This window comes from Anomaloglossus baeobatrachus, chromosome 6 (genome assembly GCF_048569485.1).
Source record: "Anomaloglossus baeobatrachus isolate aAnoBae1 chromosome 6, aAnoBae1.hap1, whole genome shotgun sequence".
NCBI classification, from domain to species: domain Eukaryota; kingdom Metazoa; phylum Chordata; class Amphibia; order Anura; family Aromobatidae; genus Anomaloglossus; species Anomaloglossus baeobatrachus.
Genome location: NC_134358.1, coordinates 528,857,914 through 528,875,632, shown reverse-complemented (window position 1 = coordinate 528,875,632; position 17,719 = coordinate 528,857,914). Strand labels below are relative to the sequence as shown.

Below are 17,719 nucleotides of genomic sequence, written 5' to 3'. Positions count from 1 at the left end.
GCCGTAGTGAACATTATCGCTACGGCAGCTTCACACCCACTTACCTGCCCTGCGACGTCCCTCTGGCCGGCGACCCGCCTTCTTCCTAAGGGGGCGGGTCGTGTGGTGTCACAGCGACGTCACACGGCAGGCAGCCAATAGAAGCGGAGGGGCGGAGATGAGCGGGACGTAAACATCCCGCCCACCTTCTCTCTTCTGCATTGCCGGTGGAGGCAGGTAAGGAGATGTTCCTCGCTCCTGCGGCTTCATACACAGCGATGTGTGCTGCCGCAGGAACGAGGAACAACATCGTATCTCCTATTGGTGCGACATTATGGAATGACCGACACTACACAGATCACCGATTTACGACGTTTTTGCAATCGTTTATCGGCGCATCTAGGCTTTACACGTTGTGACGTCGTTACCGGCATCGGATGTGCGTCACTTTCGATTTGACCCCGACGATATCGCAGGAGCGATGTCGCAACGTGCAAAGTACCCCTTACTTCGGCTTTGTTTCCCTCTGGCTCTTGACATGACCTCCTGGCTTTCCGACCCGCTGCTCTCACCTGGCTCCAGCTTTGTTTGCTCCTCTGTACAGACGTGATTTCCTGGCACTGACCTCAGGCTTACTGACGACTCTCTTGCATCCCCGCATTGGTGCTAGTGGAGTTCCGGCGCCCCCTAGTGGTAGCATCACATGCACAGCTGGGAGCTGTAGTCTGTGCAAGAACTGGGCGGTTCAGCTGCAGTTGTACTGAGTGAGACCTTGCAATGTTCTGCATATAACAGCCATACTCAAGGTCATGATCTCTAAATAATAAATGCCGTAAAAACAAAACTGAAAAAAATAGCAGAATTACATTTTTTTTTCACTGTATTAACACACTAGTAATGTTTTTTTTTCTGTTTTTCCATATATTACATGGCAAAATGAGTAGCATCACTCAAAACTACATCTCGTAGAGTAAAAAAAAAATGAAAGCACAAAACCGGAAAATTTCTCAGTCACGAAGGGGTTAAAGTCGTCCTCAAATATTTGTAAATTTAATTAGTTGGCATTTTATAAACAATTTACATTTATTTTTTAATGGTCCTCAAGGAGAAACTATTATCCCAGCAAGATTTTTTTTTGGCTTTTACTATTGTAAAATGAGCTCGTAATGAACATATTAACCGGCATCCTCGTATGATGAAAATGATAATGAAGTGATATTGTTTCTTGCTAAGGGAATCGATTCAGATTATATTTCCGATGATGATGTTAATATTATTATTTTTATATTCTTAATTAGTAGTGTATTAGGCCATTGACTATAATGGAGCAGACGGAGTCAGCATGTGCTCTGTCTTGCACCATTTTCGGGCGTATACGCTTTCTGGAGGCGGACACCTAGACATAGTAGACTACATCTTAGTTTCCGCTTCCAGAAAACGTATATGCCCGAAAATGGTGCACGACAGAGCACACGGTGACTCCGTCTGCTCCATTATAGTCACTGGCCCTGTCGGCGCATGCGTCCAAAACCCGTTTTGCTGGACGGAAGCCCTACAGGACCAATAAACAGAGGTCAGAATGGCCTTACTGTTATTGTCTACGAATGTTTTTGGTTTCCAATTTTTAATTTATGTTTTTGGGCATCATCTATTGACTTATTAGGTGAGCACTTATGTCTGTCAAGATAAATAGAGACCTATTCAGGTATCACTTAGGTTGATTTTTTTTTTTGCAGTAATCCTGATTGTCATACAGAAAATCAATATTAGATGGTTAGTTGGCCCCTCAAAAAATTAGGCAACACAACCAGCAACATCTTAGGCTGTCAAATATGAAGTTGCAATTTTGCTCTGGTCTTTTTATGCAGTTGCCTTAAGTTCCTTTGTTTTCATCTTGCAGGGGAGTACTCAAAGTGGATGTCAATCTTCAGAAAACGGACATAGATCAATGCTCAAATGATGGATGGTTTTCTGGTACTCATAGATGTCAACACAACAGCTCAAAGGTAAGCACGCATGAAACAAGACTTTAAATTGTAGGTAGAGATGAGTGGACCCTTGCAGTGGCGTAGCTACTGCTTTTGCCGCCCGGGGTGGTCGTTGAATTTGACAGACACACACAACTCTGCTGCATAGACAGACAGACACACACAACTCTGCTTCATAGACAGACACACACACACAACTCTACTGCATAGACAGACAGACACACACAACTCTGCTGCATAGACAGACAGAGACACACAACTCTGCTGCATAGACAGACACACACAACTCTGCTGCATAGACAGACAGAGACACACAACTCTGCTGCATAGACAGACAGACCCAGCTCAGCTGCATAGACATACACACACAACTCTGCTGCATAGACAGACACACACAACTCTGCGGCGTAGACAGACACACACAACTCTGCTGCATAGACAGACACACACAACTCTGCTGCATAGACAGACACAACTCTGTTGCATACATACAGACACACAACTCTGCTGCATACATACAGACAGACAGACACACACACACAATTCTGCTGCATACAGACAGACATACACAACTCTGCTGCATAGACAGACACACACAACTCTGCTGCATAGACAGACACACACAACTCTGCTGCATAGACAGACAGAGACACACAACTCTGTTGCATAGACAGACAGACCCAGCTCTGCTGCATAGACATACACACACAACTCTGCTGCATAGACAGACACACACAACTCTGCGGCATAGACAGACACACACAACTCTGCTGCATAGACAGACACACACAACTCTGCTGCATAGACAGACACACAACTCTGCTGCATACATACAGACAGACAGACACACACACACACACACAACTCTGCTGCATACAGACAGACACACACAACTCTGCTGCATAGACAGACAGACACACACAACTCTGCTGCATAGACAGACACACACAACTCTGCTACATAGACAGACACACACAACTCTGCTGCATACATACAGACACACAACTAACTCTGCTGCATACATACAGACAGACACACACACACAACTCTGCTGCATACATACAGACAGACACACAACTCTGCTGCATACATACAGACAGACAGTCACACACAACTCTGCTGCATACATACATACAGACACACACAACTCTGCTGCATACATAGAGACAGACACACACAGCTCTACTGCATACATACATACATACAGACACACACAACTCTGCTGCACATATAGACACACACACGGTTCTTGGAGGCCACACACGCGGCTCTTGTGGGCCCACACACGCGGTTCCAGGGGGCCAACACATACGCTCGGGGGGGAGCACGGCATACACCTGGGGGCGGGGAGAAGCCCATACAGCTCACTGGGGCCCATAAACCGGGTGGCTGGGAGGGAACATACAGGTCGAGTGGGGGGGGTGTAGCACTTACCGCTCGGTCACGAAGAAGAGGGGGCCCACACAGCACCGGAGGGAAGCACTGTGCTGGGGGTCGCTGGCTGGCACTGCGCCTCCTTCATCTGTGGGATTGAGCAGGCCGCGCAGTTGCTCCTCCCACAGATGAAGTTCAAACCAGGAAAACGCTGTGGTCTGCGCGCCTTAAAGGAACGGCAGTCACAGTTTCCTGCCAAGGACTGCGGTCCCCGACACTCAGCCCGGGGGCAGCAGAACTGAAGGCGAGTGGCCAAAATGCCTCCCCCCTGACACGTGCCTCCCAGGGTGGACCGCCCCCCTCTGCCCCCCCTTTGCTATACCACTGGACCCTTGGAAATTTGGGTTTGGTGGGTTCAGCCGGACGTTAGATTAAGTTCTATTCTGGACCTGGACTTGACCTGAATCCCAATGGAAGTCACTCATTGGGCAGTTCGGGTCTCCACCACATGCAGCCAGCCATAAACAAATCACTTCCGGAGGTGGAAAGACAGAGGTTTTTTTGGGGGAGGGGGACACACTACATCTGATAATGCTGTTGTTACTCCCAGTGCGAGCCGTTCAAACACTGTAAGCGGCTCACACTGGGCTGACCACCGAGCGTACCCGATCGCGAGTGGTCTGCATTTATAAAGCACTCAAACTACGAAGACTCATTTTTTTGGAAAGTCTGTGTTCAGTATGAACATTGAGGTTTAGAGTTTGGGTCTGCTCATCTCTAATTGTATGTTGAGCTTAAACAAATAAAGGGGCATTCTCATCTTAAAGGGAACCTGTCAGCAGATCTGGGGCCTATAAGCTGCGGCCACCACCAGTGGGCTCTTATATACAGCATTCTAACATGCTGTATATAAGATCCCAGACCGCTGTGTAGAACGTAAAAATCACTTTATAATACTTACCTAAACTGTTGCTGCGGTCGAGTTGGGTCAGATGGGCGTCTCCGTTCTCCGGTGTCGGCGCCTCCTCTTTCAGCCATCTTTGTCATCCTTCTTCTCAAGTTGGGTTGCATGACGCATCCTATGTAATCCACACTCGCCGGCTGGCGAGTGTGTATGATGTAGGACGCGTCATGCACACAGGCATCAGAAGGAGGACGGAGATGGCCGAAAGAGGAGGCGCCGGCACTGGAGAACGGAGATGCCCATATGACCCAACTCCACTGCAGCAACCGTTAGGTAAGTATTATAAAGTGATTTTTTATGTTCTACACAGTGAGCTGGACTCTAACATACAATATGCTACAATGCTGTATATAAGAGCCCACCGGTGGTGGCCGCACCTTATAGGCCCCAAATCTGCTGACAGGTTCCCTTTAAGGTCTCATTCAGATGTCCATTTTTCACATACAAGTTCTATCTGTGATAATCTATGAGACCATTCCAATGTCCATGATTTTTTGAGGACTGTCGGTCTGCGGAAAACTGTGGCGACATGTCCAATTTTCATCAGTGTGTCGAATTAAAATCGGCAATGCAAGTCTGAGTCGGTGAAAAAAATTAGCCCGCACTCAAAACTCACTGGAGTGTGGTCCGATTTTCATGTACTGTCAGAATGGTGAAGGTGGAAACCCTTTTTTTTCTCTCCACCTACGAGATCACACTCGGACCACACTCACATCAAACTCTGGTCAACAAAATGGGTCAGTTTTTCCTCATCCGTGAGATAATCAGGCATCTGAATGAACCCTAAGGGGTACTTTGCACACTACGACATTGCAGGTGCGATGTCGGTGGGGTCATGTCGAAAGTGACGCACTTCCTGCGCCGCTCTCGACATCGTAGTGTGTAAATCCTAGATGATACGATTAACGAGCGCAAAATCGTTGTAATCGTATCATCGGTGTAGCGTTGGCAAATTCCATAATTATGCTGACGCTACGGTCCGATGTTGTTCCTCACTCCTGCGGCAGCACACATCGCTGTGTGTGAAGGCGCAGGAGCGAGGAACATCTTTTACCTGTGTCACCGCGGCTCCCGTCGGCTACGCGGAAGGAAGGAGGTGGCCGGGATGTTTACATTCCGCTCATCTCCGCCCCCCTGCTTCTATTGGCCACCTGCCGTGTGATGTCGCTGTGACGCCGCACGACCCGCCCCCTTAATAAGGAGGCGGGTCGCCGGCCAGAGCGACGTCGCACGACAGGTGAGTGCATGTGAAGCAGCCGTAGAGATAATATTCGCTACGGCAGCTATCACAAGATATCGCAGCTGCGATGGGGGCGGGGACTATCGCGCTCGGCATCGCAGCATCGGCTTGCGATGTCGTAGTGTGCAAAGTGCCCCTAAGGACTGGTATGCAATAGCTTCATGATTGATAGGAGCTGACTGTCAGCATCGGAAATTAAGAAGATGCTCCCTCATGGCTCAATTCAAGTAAAATGGTCTGCATTGCATTTTCCTACATAGACTGAAAAAAACTGTATAAACTGTAGCTCTAATTTGGATTCATTTTGAGAAGAAATGGTGGCATATCTTAGCCCTGTCATCACTTCTATTGATGGCAAAACCCCTTTAATGTAAGGTGTGGGATTCACATACCGCTTCACAACATTTGTATCATATCATACGTTGTCATCAAAATCTTTCCCAAAAATGTGTAGTTCAACACAGTTATAGAGAGAAAATGAACATTGATAAACATTTTGAGGAAAAACCCCGAAATAATTTAATGTGGCATATAACTTTGGTGAATGTTGTAGAGGCAGTGTGTATCTGAATAGTGCTTTAAAATGGATGTAGTTAGAGATTTCTGACTTATTTTATCTGCTTTATGATTGATAATTGGAATTCACTGAAAAATACACTCAAATTTCAAACATGTATTATAAAAACAAAGTATGTTTGTAGATATTTAATGCACTCAGTCTTAGGGGTACTCTGCACGTTGCGACATCGCTACTGTGATGTCATCGGGGTCAAATCAGAAGTGACGCATATTCGGCGCCAGTAACGACGTTGCAACGTGTAAAGCCTAGATGCACCGATAAACGATAGCAAAAGCGTCGTAAATCGGTAATCTGTGTAGCGTCGGTCATTTCCATAATGTCGGTACGATGTTGTTCCTCGTTCCTGCGGTAGCACACATCGCTGTGTATGAAGCCGCAGGAGCGAGGAACATCTCCTTACCTGCCTCCACCGGCTATGCGGAAGGAAGGAGGTGGGCGGGATGTTTACGTCCCGCTCATCTCTGCCCCTCTGCTTCTATTGGCCGCCTGCTGTGTGACGTCGCTGTGACGCCAAACGACCCGCCCATTTAGGAAGGAGGCGGGTCGCCGGCCAGAGTGACGTCGCAGAGCAGGTAAGTGCGTGTGAAGCTGCGATAATGTTCGCTACGGCAGCTGTCACAAGATATTGCATCTGCAACGGGGCGGGGACTATCGTGCTCGGCATCGCTATCATCGGCTAGCGATGTCGCAGCGTGCAAAGTACCCCTTAGGGTACTTGCAGGCGGGACGCAGGTAAGGAGATGTTCCTCGCTCCTGCGGCTTCATACACAGCGGTGTGCTGCCGCAGGAACGAGGAACTACATCGTACCTGTCGCTGCAGCGAAATTATGAAAATAACCGATACTACAGAGATCACCGATTTTCGACGCTTTTGCGATCGTTTATCGGTGCTTCTAGGCTTTACACATTGTGACGTCGTTACTGGCGCCGGATGTGCGTCACTTTCGATCTGACCCCGACGACATCGCAGTAGCGATGTCGCAACGTGCAAAGTACCCTTTAGACTGGCCCAACAGAGTACCGGAGGATCCTCTGGTAGGCCCAGGCACTAAAATATTAAAACTCTCCAAAATTCCAGGATAAGACAATCCCATTTGTAGATGCTTTTTGAGCATATAATTTGCTACTTGGGTCTATTTTTTATTTGTTCTTTGTCAAATAACCTATTAGAGCCTATTCATTATATTTCCTGTGTTTACAATAATATTAACACAGATTACAATACAATTAAAGGTGAATTTGTACATGTTCTCTATGGATGGTAGTTGCATTTTCATTTCTTGTGATGTGACCTGAGATTTCCTGTTTTAAGGCTGCTTTCACACATCCATTTTTTCCTGTGCGGCACAATCCGGCACTTTGCAGAAAAAACGCAACCGTTTTTTTCTTTGCTGCCGGTTGCGTTTTTTTTGCATAGACTAACATTAGTGCCGCATTGTGCCGCATGGGCTTGCGTTCCGTCCGGTTTTTGCTGCATGCGGCAGATTTAGCCGACGCGGCGGCCGTATGGAACGTTGCCTGGCGCGTTTTTTGTGCGGCAAATAACCTGCATCGCGCTGCATCCGGCCGATGCGTTGCATTTTCCTATACATACCTATGGACGCCGGATGCAGCGCGATGCAGCAAAAAACGGACGTGCCGCATGTAAAAAACTTATGCAAATGACGCGGTGTTTTCGCCGCATCCGTTGCATAGGTTTCACAGCCGGATTGAGCCAGCACATTATGGCCTTGCAGCACTGTTTTTCTGAACGTGCAGTTGAGCTGTTTCATATTTGCGTGAACGTTTCTTGTTCTCTCTGTATGTGTGTTGCTTATTTCCATATGCGATTGTTTTCTCTAGCATTACTAAAATTAATTGACAAGTTCATTGACTTTATTGACTTTATAGACTTCAAATTGCCTATAACACGTATGGGCAGGCTAGAATTGGTGAAGTGCTTCCCCTTGAGGCAGGGGGCAACAGTTTTTGTCCACTATCAGTACAGGACTATAAAATATGTTGACGATACATAATGTGATCTCAGGAGATCTAGGATCAGAAGGTCATAGTGTAGAGTTAACCTCGGATCCTCTTTAGTGCCTGCTTGTCGTTTACCCTGAGTTGGAGATTTTTTTATTCCATTTGCTGCTGAAGGGGTTAAGGTTCTATTCTATCCAACTGTGTTTTAAAAGGTAGTGGTAACCTCAGCTGCAGCCACTCCCTTCTGCTGTAAATATCCACTCCTCACTCCACCCTGTGCCAGCTATAGTTCATTCTATACTCTCCACTTTGAAGCAGCCTCTCTCTGGAATAGCTTAGGTGTTCCTTTCTGTTATAGCTGAGAAGTTTCCTGCTGGAGAAGCTGTGGAGTGATAATTTTTGTGTCTTTTCCCACATGTTTGTCTTCCTCATGTTGTGTTATTGCAGTGGGGAGACTAGCATCTTGCTGGCCTTCACACTAGTCAATGTGAGTTCAGCGGCAGCGAGGGCCTAGGCATGTAACGGCGCACTGGGGAAAAGACTCATCTAGGGCCATTAGGGAGCGCAATGATCAGCCTCAGGTGACTGTTAGAAGGTGACCCTGCTCCACTCTCCCTAGCACCAGGGACTTCCATTGTATTGCTTCCCTGGTTTTCCCTTTGTGGTGCATCACTCGACTGGAGACCTCTCTTATCTGGTGTGATAATTATGTTTTTGAGTGAGATATCAACCCCATCAGCAGTGGTTCGTTCAGTCTGTTACCTAATGCACTATGTTTAATGCCCAGAAGGAAGTGAGTGCTATTAAGAATAGCTGTGTATATATACAGTTAGGTCCAGAAATATTTGGACAGTGACACAATTTTCGCGAGTTGGGCTCTGCATGCCACCACATTGGATTTGAAATGAAACCTCTACAACAGAATTCAAGTGCAGATTGTAACGTTTAATTTGAAGGTTTGAACAAAAATATCTGATAGAAATTGTAGGAATTGTACACATTTCTTTACAAACACTCCACATTTTAGGAGGTCAAAAGTAATTGGACAAATAAACCAAACCCAAACAAAATATTTTTATTTTCAATATTTTGTTGCGAATCCTTTGGAGGCAATCACTGCCTTAAGTCTGGAACCCATGGACATCACCAAACGCTGGGTTTCCTCCTTCTTAATGCTTTGCTAGGCCTTTACAGCCGCAGCCTTCAGGTCTTGCTTGTTTTTAGGTCTTTCCGTCTTAAGTCTGGATTTGAGCAAGTGAAATGCATGCTCAATTGGGTTAAGATCTGGTGATTGACTTGGCCATTGCAGAATGTTCCACTTTTTTGCACTCATGAACTCCTGGGTAGCTTTGGCTGTATGCTTGGGGTCATTGTCCATCTGCACTATGAAGCGCCGTCCGATCAACTTTGCGGCATTTGGCTGAATCCGGGCTGAAAGTATATCCCGGTACACTTCAGAATTCATCCGGCTACTCTTGTCTGCTGTTATGTCATCAATAAACACAAGTGACCCAGTGCCATTGAAAGCCATGCATGCCCATGCCATCACGTTGCCCCCACCATGTTTTACAGAGGATGTGGTGTGCCTTGGATCATGTGCCGTTCCCTTCCTTCTCCAAACTTTTTTCTTCCCATCATTCTGGTACAGGTTGATCTTTGTCTCATCTGTCCATAGAATACTTTTCCAGAACTGAGCTGGCTTCATGAGGTGTTTTTCAGCAAATTTAACTCTGGACTGTCTATTTTTGGAATTGATGAATGGTTTGCATCTAGATGTGAACCCTTTGTATTTACTTTCATGGAGTCTTCTCTTTACTGTTGACTTAGAGACAGATACACCTACTTCACTGAGAGTGTTCTGGACTTCAGTTGATGTTGTGAACGGGTTCTTCTTCACCAAAGAAAGTATGCGGCGATCATCCACCACTGTTGTCATCCGTGGACTCCCAGGCCTTTTTGAGTTCCCAAGCTCACCAGTCAATTCTTTTTTTCTCAGAATGTACCCGACTGTTGATTTTGCTACTCCAAGCATGTCTGCTATCTCTCTGATGGATTTTTTCTTTTTTTTCAGCCTCAGGATGTTCTGCTTCACCTCAATTGAGAGTTCCTTAGACCGCATGTTGTCTGGTCACAGCAACAGCTTCCAAAAGCAAAACCACAAACCTGTAATCAACCCCAGACCTTTTAACTACTTCATTGATTACAGGTTAACGAGGGAGACACCTTCAGAGTTAATTGCAGCCCTTAGAGTCCCTTGTCCAATTACTTTTGGTCCCTTGAAAAAGAGGAGGCTATGCATTACAGAGCTATGATTCCTAAACCCTTTCTCCGATTTGGATGTGAAAACTCTCATATTGCAGCTGGGAGTGTGCACTTTCAGCCCATATTATATATATAATTGTATTTCTGAAAATGTTTTTGTAAACAGCTAAAATAACAAATCTTGTGTCACTGTCCAAATATTTCTGGACCTAACTGTGTATATATATATATATATATATATATATATATATATATATATATATATATATATATATATATGTTTTGTTTTGTTTTTTCCTGGAGAAAAATTGTAGATTTCATTACTTTCTTGTGCGCGGATGGGCTTATAAAGTGGTGTGTCGTTTAAAAGAGGAGTGACTCATGTTCAAATGTTTTCACACCTTGTGCTAGACATTCATGCCTGATTTTTAAAGAATTGTGTCGCCCTGGGCAAGCCAGGGGACACAGGTCACACACCACCATACCCTACATCCCAGTTAGGAACACCAAAGCTAACCAAAAATCCTTGTTGCCTTCCTCCAGAGGCTGATGATACACACCAGGGGGTGGGCCAGGCGGTTGGCTCCGCCCACCGAGGAGTACACAGCCCTGGAGGCGGGAAGAACCAGGCAGATTAGCTCAGGGGGAGCTTGAGTGAGGAGCTAAGTAAACAGAGTCCAGTGAGGGGCATGAAAGAGTAAACAATGAGAGTAGCCCAGGCAGGGCTTGAGAAAACAGCTAAGTGAAAGTGAAGGAAGAAAAGTGGTAAAGGAGGACAGCAAGAGTGGTGACAGGAAAGAAAGAGTGTGCAGAGTCTGAAGAGTCCAGCTGTGTGCAGGACAGGGTCAGCAAGGTCAGCAACGGCGGTGACTGTCTGGAGGGGGACCGTTTGGAAGTTCCTGGAAGGACCGCGGACGGGTAGTGGCCCGGCGGTCTGGAGCAGTGTTCCGAAGGACAGTCAGCACCAGGGCAGGGGCCTCTCGGACCCCGGCAAGGCTTGGAGTCACCAGAATTTGCCAAATCCGTCAGTGAAGGGGACGTAGATCCCCCAACAACCAAGTCCCGATTGAAGGCAACAGCCCAACCAGTGTAGGAGAGACACCGCCACCGCCAAGGCACCAGTTTCTCAGGGCCAGCGCCTGCGGGCAAAGAGTAGAGCTCCTCCGGCCCAGCTTGAAGCCGGGGAGCGGGTTACCGGTGGGAACCCATCGCTACCAACCAGACATTTCAAAGGTGCAAGGAAGAGGGACATCACCGTCACCTACTGGGAGAGCAAGTGCAGCCGTCCGTGGGAACCGTCTTTCCAGCCGTGTGGTTTACCGTAAAAACTGTGTCAACGTCTCAGGCTGAGTGAGTACCACAGTGCCGCAAGGCACAGCGCTGCCCCCGCGTCCCTGCGCCCACCAGGCACTGCACCTCCCAAACCATCACCGGGCCCCGGGATCACCAACCCCTACCCACGGAGGGGCAACACAACACCTGGCTGCTCCGCATCACCATCCCCGGGATCCCCATATTGAGCAGCGGTGGTGAAATCACCACAACCGTGGGTGGCGTCACGGACAATAAACAATTCCCACACCCAACAAACCCCCTTTCACTCACGGGCGAGGAGTGCCGCTCGAGAAACCCCCGGGATCCGGCCCACCGCTCGAGCCACCACTGAGCAGCAGCCGCCGGACCCGAGCAGAAGGGGTGAGCGTAGTGTGCTGACACCCTCCTCCCCGCCCGCGACAGAATCATCAAGTATTATTAAATAGATTTCTAGACTTAGATATTGATGGCCTCTCCTAAGGCCGGCTTTGCACAAATCGAAAGTGACGTACATCCGGCATCACTTGCGATGTCGTAGTGTGTAAAACCTTTTTGATACGATGACCGAGCGCAAAAGCATCATTATCGTATCATCGGTGTAGTCTCCGACATTTCCAGAATGCCGGTGCAGCGACAGGTACGATGTTGTTCCTCGTTGCTGCGGCAGCACACATCGCTGTGTGTGAAGCCGCAGGAGCGAGGAACATCTCCTTACCTGCGTCCCGGTTGCAATGAGGAAGGAAGGAGGTGGGCGGGATGTTTATGTCCCGCTCATCTCCGCCCCTCTGCTTCTATTGGCCGCCTGCCGTGTGACGTCGCTGTGACGCCGCACGACCCGCCCTCTTAGGAAGGAGGCGGATCGCCGGCCAGAGCGACGTCGCAGGACAGGTGAGTGCATGTCAAGCTGCCGTAGCGATAGTGTTCGCTACGGCAGCTATCACAAGATATCGCACGTACGACAGGGGCGGGGACTATCGCACTCGACATCGCAGCATCGGCATGCGATGTCGTAATGTGTAAAGCCCGCCTAAGAGTAGGTAATCAATATCACATCCCAGGGATCCCACACCTAGCATCCCCACCTTTATGCTGCTCCCAGATATACACAGTATTCAGAGCCGGAATATCACAGCTCAGTACCTCGAGTAGTGGACGTTTTTGGGTACTTTAGTTCAGTTCCCATTGATATGAATGGGATACTCCTTCAATAACTAAGTCTATTTAACGAGGGTATATCATCAGCTCAAGAGTGGCCAGTTCTTGTTATTATATAATTCCCCCTGTTCTCCTGTGTATGGCATCTTTTTTAAAATCTCCCATATGAGTCTTGAGATATGGGACCTTTTTATTTCATGCTAATGTTTATGGTCTTCACCAAGAGGATTCTCGGGGGATGTGTCTTTAGGCTGCTCTACATTCCTATCTTGTGAACTGCTTGGTAAAGATCATCAAAATTTATACTACATAAAAATGCCCATATCGCTATGGTGGATTTAATGTCATGCAATAACCGTGGCAAACGCGTTCATACCAAAAAGAGTCTGACGCACAATGAAAAAAATCACCAAAATAACACCAAAAACAAGGGGGGCACCGGGAACACAATAACAATGGTGGGCCCTGGTGCTAGTGAGAAGGTAGATGGGACACCTTGTATCCTCACCTGTAGCTCTACCTACTCTCCTAGCCAGTGGCAATACAGTCTCCGCAACTGTCGCCGAGCAGCACCCCGAGACCCTGGGAAGATTCTATAGATGCCCTGACTAATGAGAGGCAGGTGAGGTACACCAGACCAACCGCTGCACTACTAAGACAAAAGGGTAGGGGAGACAAACAGGAAAAACTGCAACACAAAAGGATAAGGTACAGCTTCTGGAACGCTCCAACTGAGCTCCTTCCACCAAGGGGGCCAGTATACATATGGATTTGTATCTTCAGCAGGGATTGCTGGGTAATACTTCTATGTAAACCTGAATGGCGTGACTATAAAGCAATTCCAGCTGACACACTCAGCTAGGGCCTGCTGGAAAAGCAAAACTGACATTAACCATTTCAATAATAAAAGAAACTAAACACATCAAATGTATAGAGCCAGATGGAGATGAAAGGCTCCAGTCCAAAGGCTATCACTAGTCTCCAACAACAGGGAGACAGCCATGACATTTATAAAACAAACAAAACAACAAATAGAAAGATGAATAAAGGGGAGCAGCAGGAATAAATAAGTACACAAACTGGAATCTTTTGACCTGGTGACAGGTTTTCTGTAAATAGGTCTGATCCATAATACCATACTTGGCCTTGTTGGTACTGTTGCTGATAGCAATCCATCATCTAGCGCCCATGCCCACCAGAAGCCCCCTGTTACGAACCAGCGTCGCCATAGCAGCAAGCAGCCTGCTGCGGTTCCTGTTGCGCCCAGGCGCTAGCTGCCGTTCTTGGCCGTGCCTTGGGTCGACCAGTTGGCTGCTCCTTCCACCACGTCTAAGTGTGGAGAGGCAGCTAGTGCGCATGCGCGCGCTGATTTACCCGAGCCAGAGTTTAAGCCTGGTGTTTTACCTAGTGAACATGCTCAGCCTGATTGTGTCATTTCTGAGACTAAGTCCTCAGTTGAGGCTACTGAGCATGCTCCCACAATTAACCCTAACAGCCTCTTTGCACAGGTACTTGGACTTCGTGCTGTGTCTAAGTTCTGGGATGTGCCTACTGAGCATGCTCAGGCAGATAGTCTGATTTCTGAGTCTGTTGTTCAGGCTACTGAGCATGCTCAGGCACTTAGTGCATCAGAGGCTAGGTCCGGTAAGGGCCTCACTGAGCATGTCCGTGAGGTGGCAGGCCCTGATAGGGCAGAGGGTGTCAGATGTCCTGATGACGTGGCCACTCCGGACTGGCTCGCAGAGGCCCGCCCCTATGATCTGGCACCTCACCATTGGTCGTCAGACGATGACTGGTGAAGTGTTTGGGGTGTGGCTGCCATGAGGTCATCAGTGACGTGGCGGTTTTGGATAGGCCGCTGGTGACGTCGCTGATGATATGGCACTCTGCCATTGGATCTTGGTGGTTCCAACCTGGGTTTGGGGCGGATCTAGGTTATAAAAGGGGCTGGAGACAACATGGAGGTGCGCAGTCTTCACTCATATTCACTTAGAATTCATGGTGGCATAAGCCTTGTGGGAAGCGGTAGGTAGGGCTAGGCGAACGGTGCCTGTCACGCCAAGATTCGTGGCTAAGCACATGAGGGTCAGGCGCCGTGTTTCCTTGCTACCGTTCCTGTTGTGCTATAGCAGTCCAGTGGCGTTAACTGGGCTGCGGCTGCTGCGTCACCTGTCCAGTTGTGCCTCCTACGCACACGGACAACATACCTGCTGCGTCACCTCTCTGAGAGTGCCCTCTACACACACGGACAACGCACCTGTTGCGCCACCTGTTCGGTTGTGCCTCCTACGCGCACGGACAGCATACCTCAGGACCCCTGTGGAGTTAACAGGGTGTTCCAGGATTGGGTGTGTAAACCTATTATCCTCCTTGGCTTCCCAGTCAACGCTACTGGTGTGATCCCTCGGCCTGACGTGTCCTCTACACACGTGGCCATTCGAGTAGTGACCAGAAACGCTAATCAAAGGACCGCTCGGCCTGTCGTGTCTGACACACGTGGCCAACAGGGCGCTGTCACAGCGGTCTTCTCGGTCAACGCTACCTGGTCACCATCTGGCCTGACATGTTCCCTGCACACGTGGTCGGGGTTGCGCCAATTCCACTGAAAAGCTAACTGGGTTGTCGGCCGGTCTGATGTGTCACTACCCTCGTGACTGGTTCCCTGGGTTATCTCAGAGCCATCCAGCTCTATAGTCTCCGCCTAACCCACAGGATGTCAGCAGCTCCATTACCATCTGGAGCACGGTGGGCGCCGACTGGCGATTGGGATATATACCCCCTGGTCCTAATCTGTCGTTTCCCCCATAACACCCCCATCTACCTTGATATTCCTGATTTATATCATGTAACACTTTTAATATCAATGATGGCCTACACAGAAACTCCCAGGTAAAATAAGCCACAAATAGGTGACAATAAAACCCAAAAGCTCAGTTGAGTGCCCTATAGATTCTTCATGAGAAGATTATGGGCTGACTCGTATTAGACCCTAGATACCCCATAGATTATAAAGGGCTCAGTCTTCATTTTCAGATTTTAAAATAATTACTAATTAAGTTATGCAAATGGGGAACATAGTGTTGGAAACTTCAAGTGAAATAAGCCTCAAATAAATGACCATAAAACCCAAAAGCTCAGTTGAGTGCCCTATAAATTCATCACAAGAAGCCTATCGACCAGCTCGTAATAGAACATGGAAGCCAAATAGATTATAAAGGGCTTAGTCTCCATTTTCATATTTTGTAATAATTACTAATTAAATTATGTAAATGGTGAACATAGTGTTGGAAACTTCCAGGTAAAGTAAGCCATAAATAGGTGACCATAAAACCCGAAAGCTCAGTTGAGTGCACTATAGATTCTTCACAAGAAGACTATGGGCCGGCTCATATTAGAGCATGGATGCAAAATAGATTATAAAGGGCTTAGTCTTCATTTTCATATTTTAAAATAATTATTAATGAAATGATGCAAATAGATGCATCTAAAATAATTATAATATATATTTTTTTTTTTTATTAATAAAAATACTTATATTTTAACACAAACTATTAGTCAACATCACCTTGTATAACCAGGCAAATATCAGTAGCTTGGATACGAAGTCATGTATAACCAAGGTTATAGATTCATTTTACCTGGGACCCATTGCCATGGAAACACATTTCTCATGCTATAGGAAAACATCATAATAGGCAGAATTGTCTGTTCATTCAGCAAAATAAGGTCAGAATCAATTTAAGAATTAAGCCTGACTGAATTAATCGCATGACTCATGAAACATCGGAGGAAAATAAATTGCACTTATCTATCATTCCTGCCCATGACAACAATGCCTGTCATATTGAAATCCATCATTAGTAATACATTTATATTTAATATGCCTGATGGCAAAGAAGATTCATGCTGCATAATAGATCCGAAAATGTAAAGGCCCGCATGTAAAACATGTTCAATGGGCAGCACAATCCATAAATTGGAAGAAGGATCCAGAGCTCAGACTGGACGGTGACCTTAGGTCGTCCTCGGATAAATAATTAGTGATGGTTGAATTTATTTGAGAGGAATGTAACTGTAATTGACGCTTTAAAAAAAAATAAATCCATATTTTATGAGTGGATATAATGCCGCTATCATTTTTCTGAATCGTAGAGGGCCAGAAAATGGTAAAAAAGACCTCTCTGCTGCTACCTGTAACGTCTTTGGCACTTCTACGTGCTAAAACCCCGGGACCTCACTGTGCAGACATGATGTAAGGTTGTGAGGTCAAGACATGTGTAGTGACTTTACGATGGGCTCTCTAAGCCATGACTTTTACCTTGACAAGGCCCAGGACGGTCTTGCATGTCATAGCCGAAAGTTCCGTGTTGTGATTTCAGGATGTTGCGTTGATAAGAGGAGGCACCGAGGATCATGTAAGAGACAGTGTGGCGAAAATGAGAATAAATTTGTAGCATATCAAATTTCCTGGTAAAATCCGGTGAATTTGGCGAAGTAAAATTTCTTCAGATCTGTATTACGTCACCACCGGAGTCCGCTCCAGCGGCTTCTACTCCGATCACCAGGCGACGCCGTGTTCCTTCCGTGTATAGTGCTGGTGATGGGAGAGGAGTCGATGCCAGCGGCGCCGGTGGGCACAGGTTCCGCTCATCCACTGGGCTGGGTTTCCTTGGGATCTGCAGTACCACTGGCTGACTGTAGGTGGCGTGTGTCTCCCAGTTAAAGTTACCATCATTCAGCTACAACCAATGGGAAGACACCACACCCTTTTTAATTCCCCTCCTGTCTACTGACCACTGCCAGAGATAGTTCTGAAAATTCTGGTTCCTGTTCCACCCTGCTCTGTTTTGTGATTCTCGTGTTCTGACTTCTGCTTGTTTCCTGACTATGTCTCCTGCCTG

At 47.2% G+C, this 17,719-nt stretch overlaps 2 protein-coding genes across 4 annotated transcripts in view; one reads left to right on the top strand and one right to left on the bottom strand.

The window, feature by feature from the left end:
* Nucleotides 1-17,719, top strand: part of GPR158 (G protein-coupled receptor 158) — a 313,324-nt gene that overhangs the window by 49,187 nt on the left and 246,418 nt on the right. For both annotated transcript variants that reach the window (XM_075315542.1, XM_075315543.1), the window contains one exon: nucleotides 1,880-1,985. In XM_075315542.1, coding sequence (XP_075171657.1) covers nucleotides 1,880-1,985 — 106 coding nt within the window. The remainder of the gene's footprint in view (nucleotides 1-1,879; nucleotides 1,986-17,719) is intronic.
* PRTFDC1 (phosphoribosyl transferase domain containing 1) overlaps nucleotides 1-17,719 on the bottom strand; it is a 376,907-nt gene that overhangs the window by 327,929 nt on the left and 31,259 nt on the right. The gene's annotated exons all lie outside the window — the stretch shown is intronic.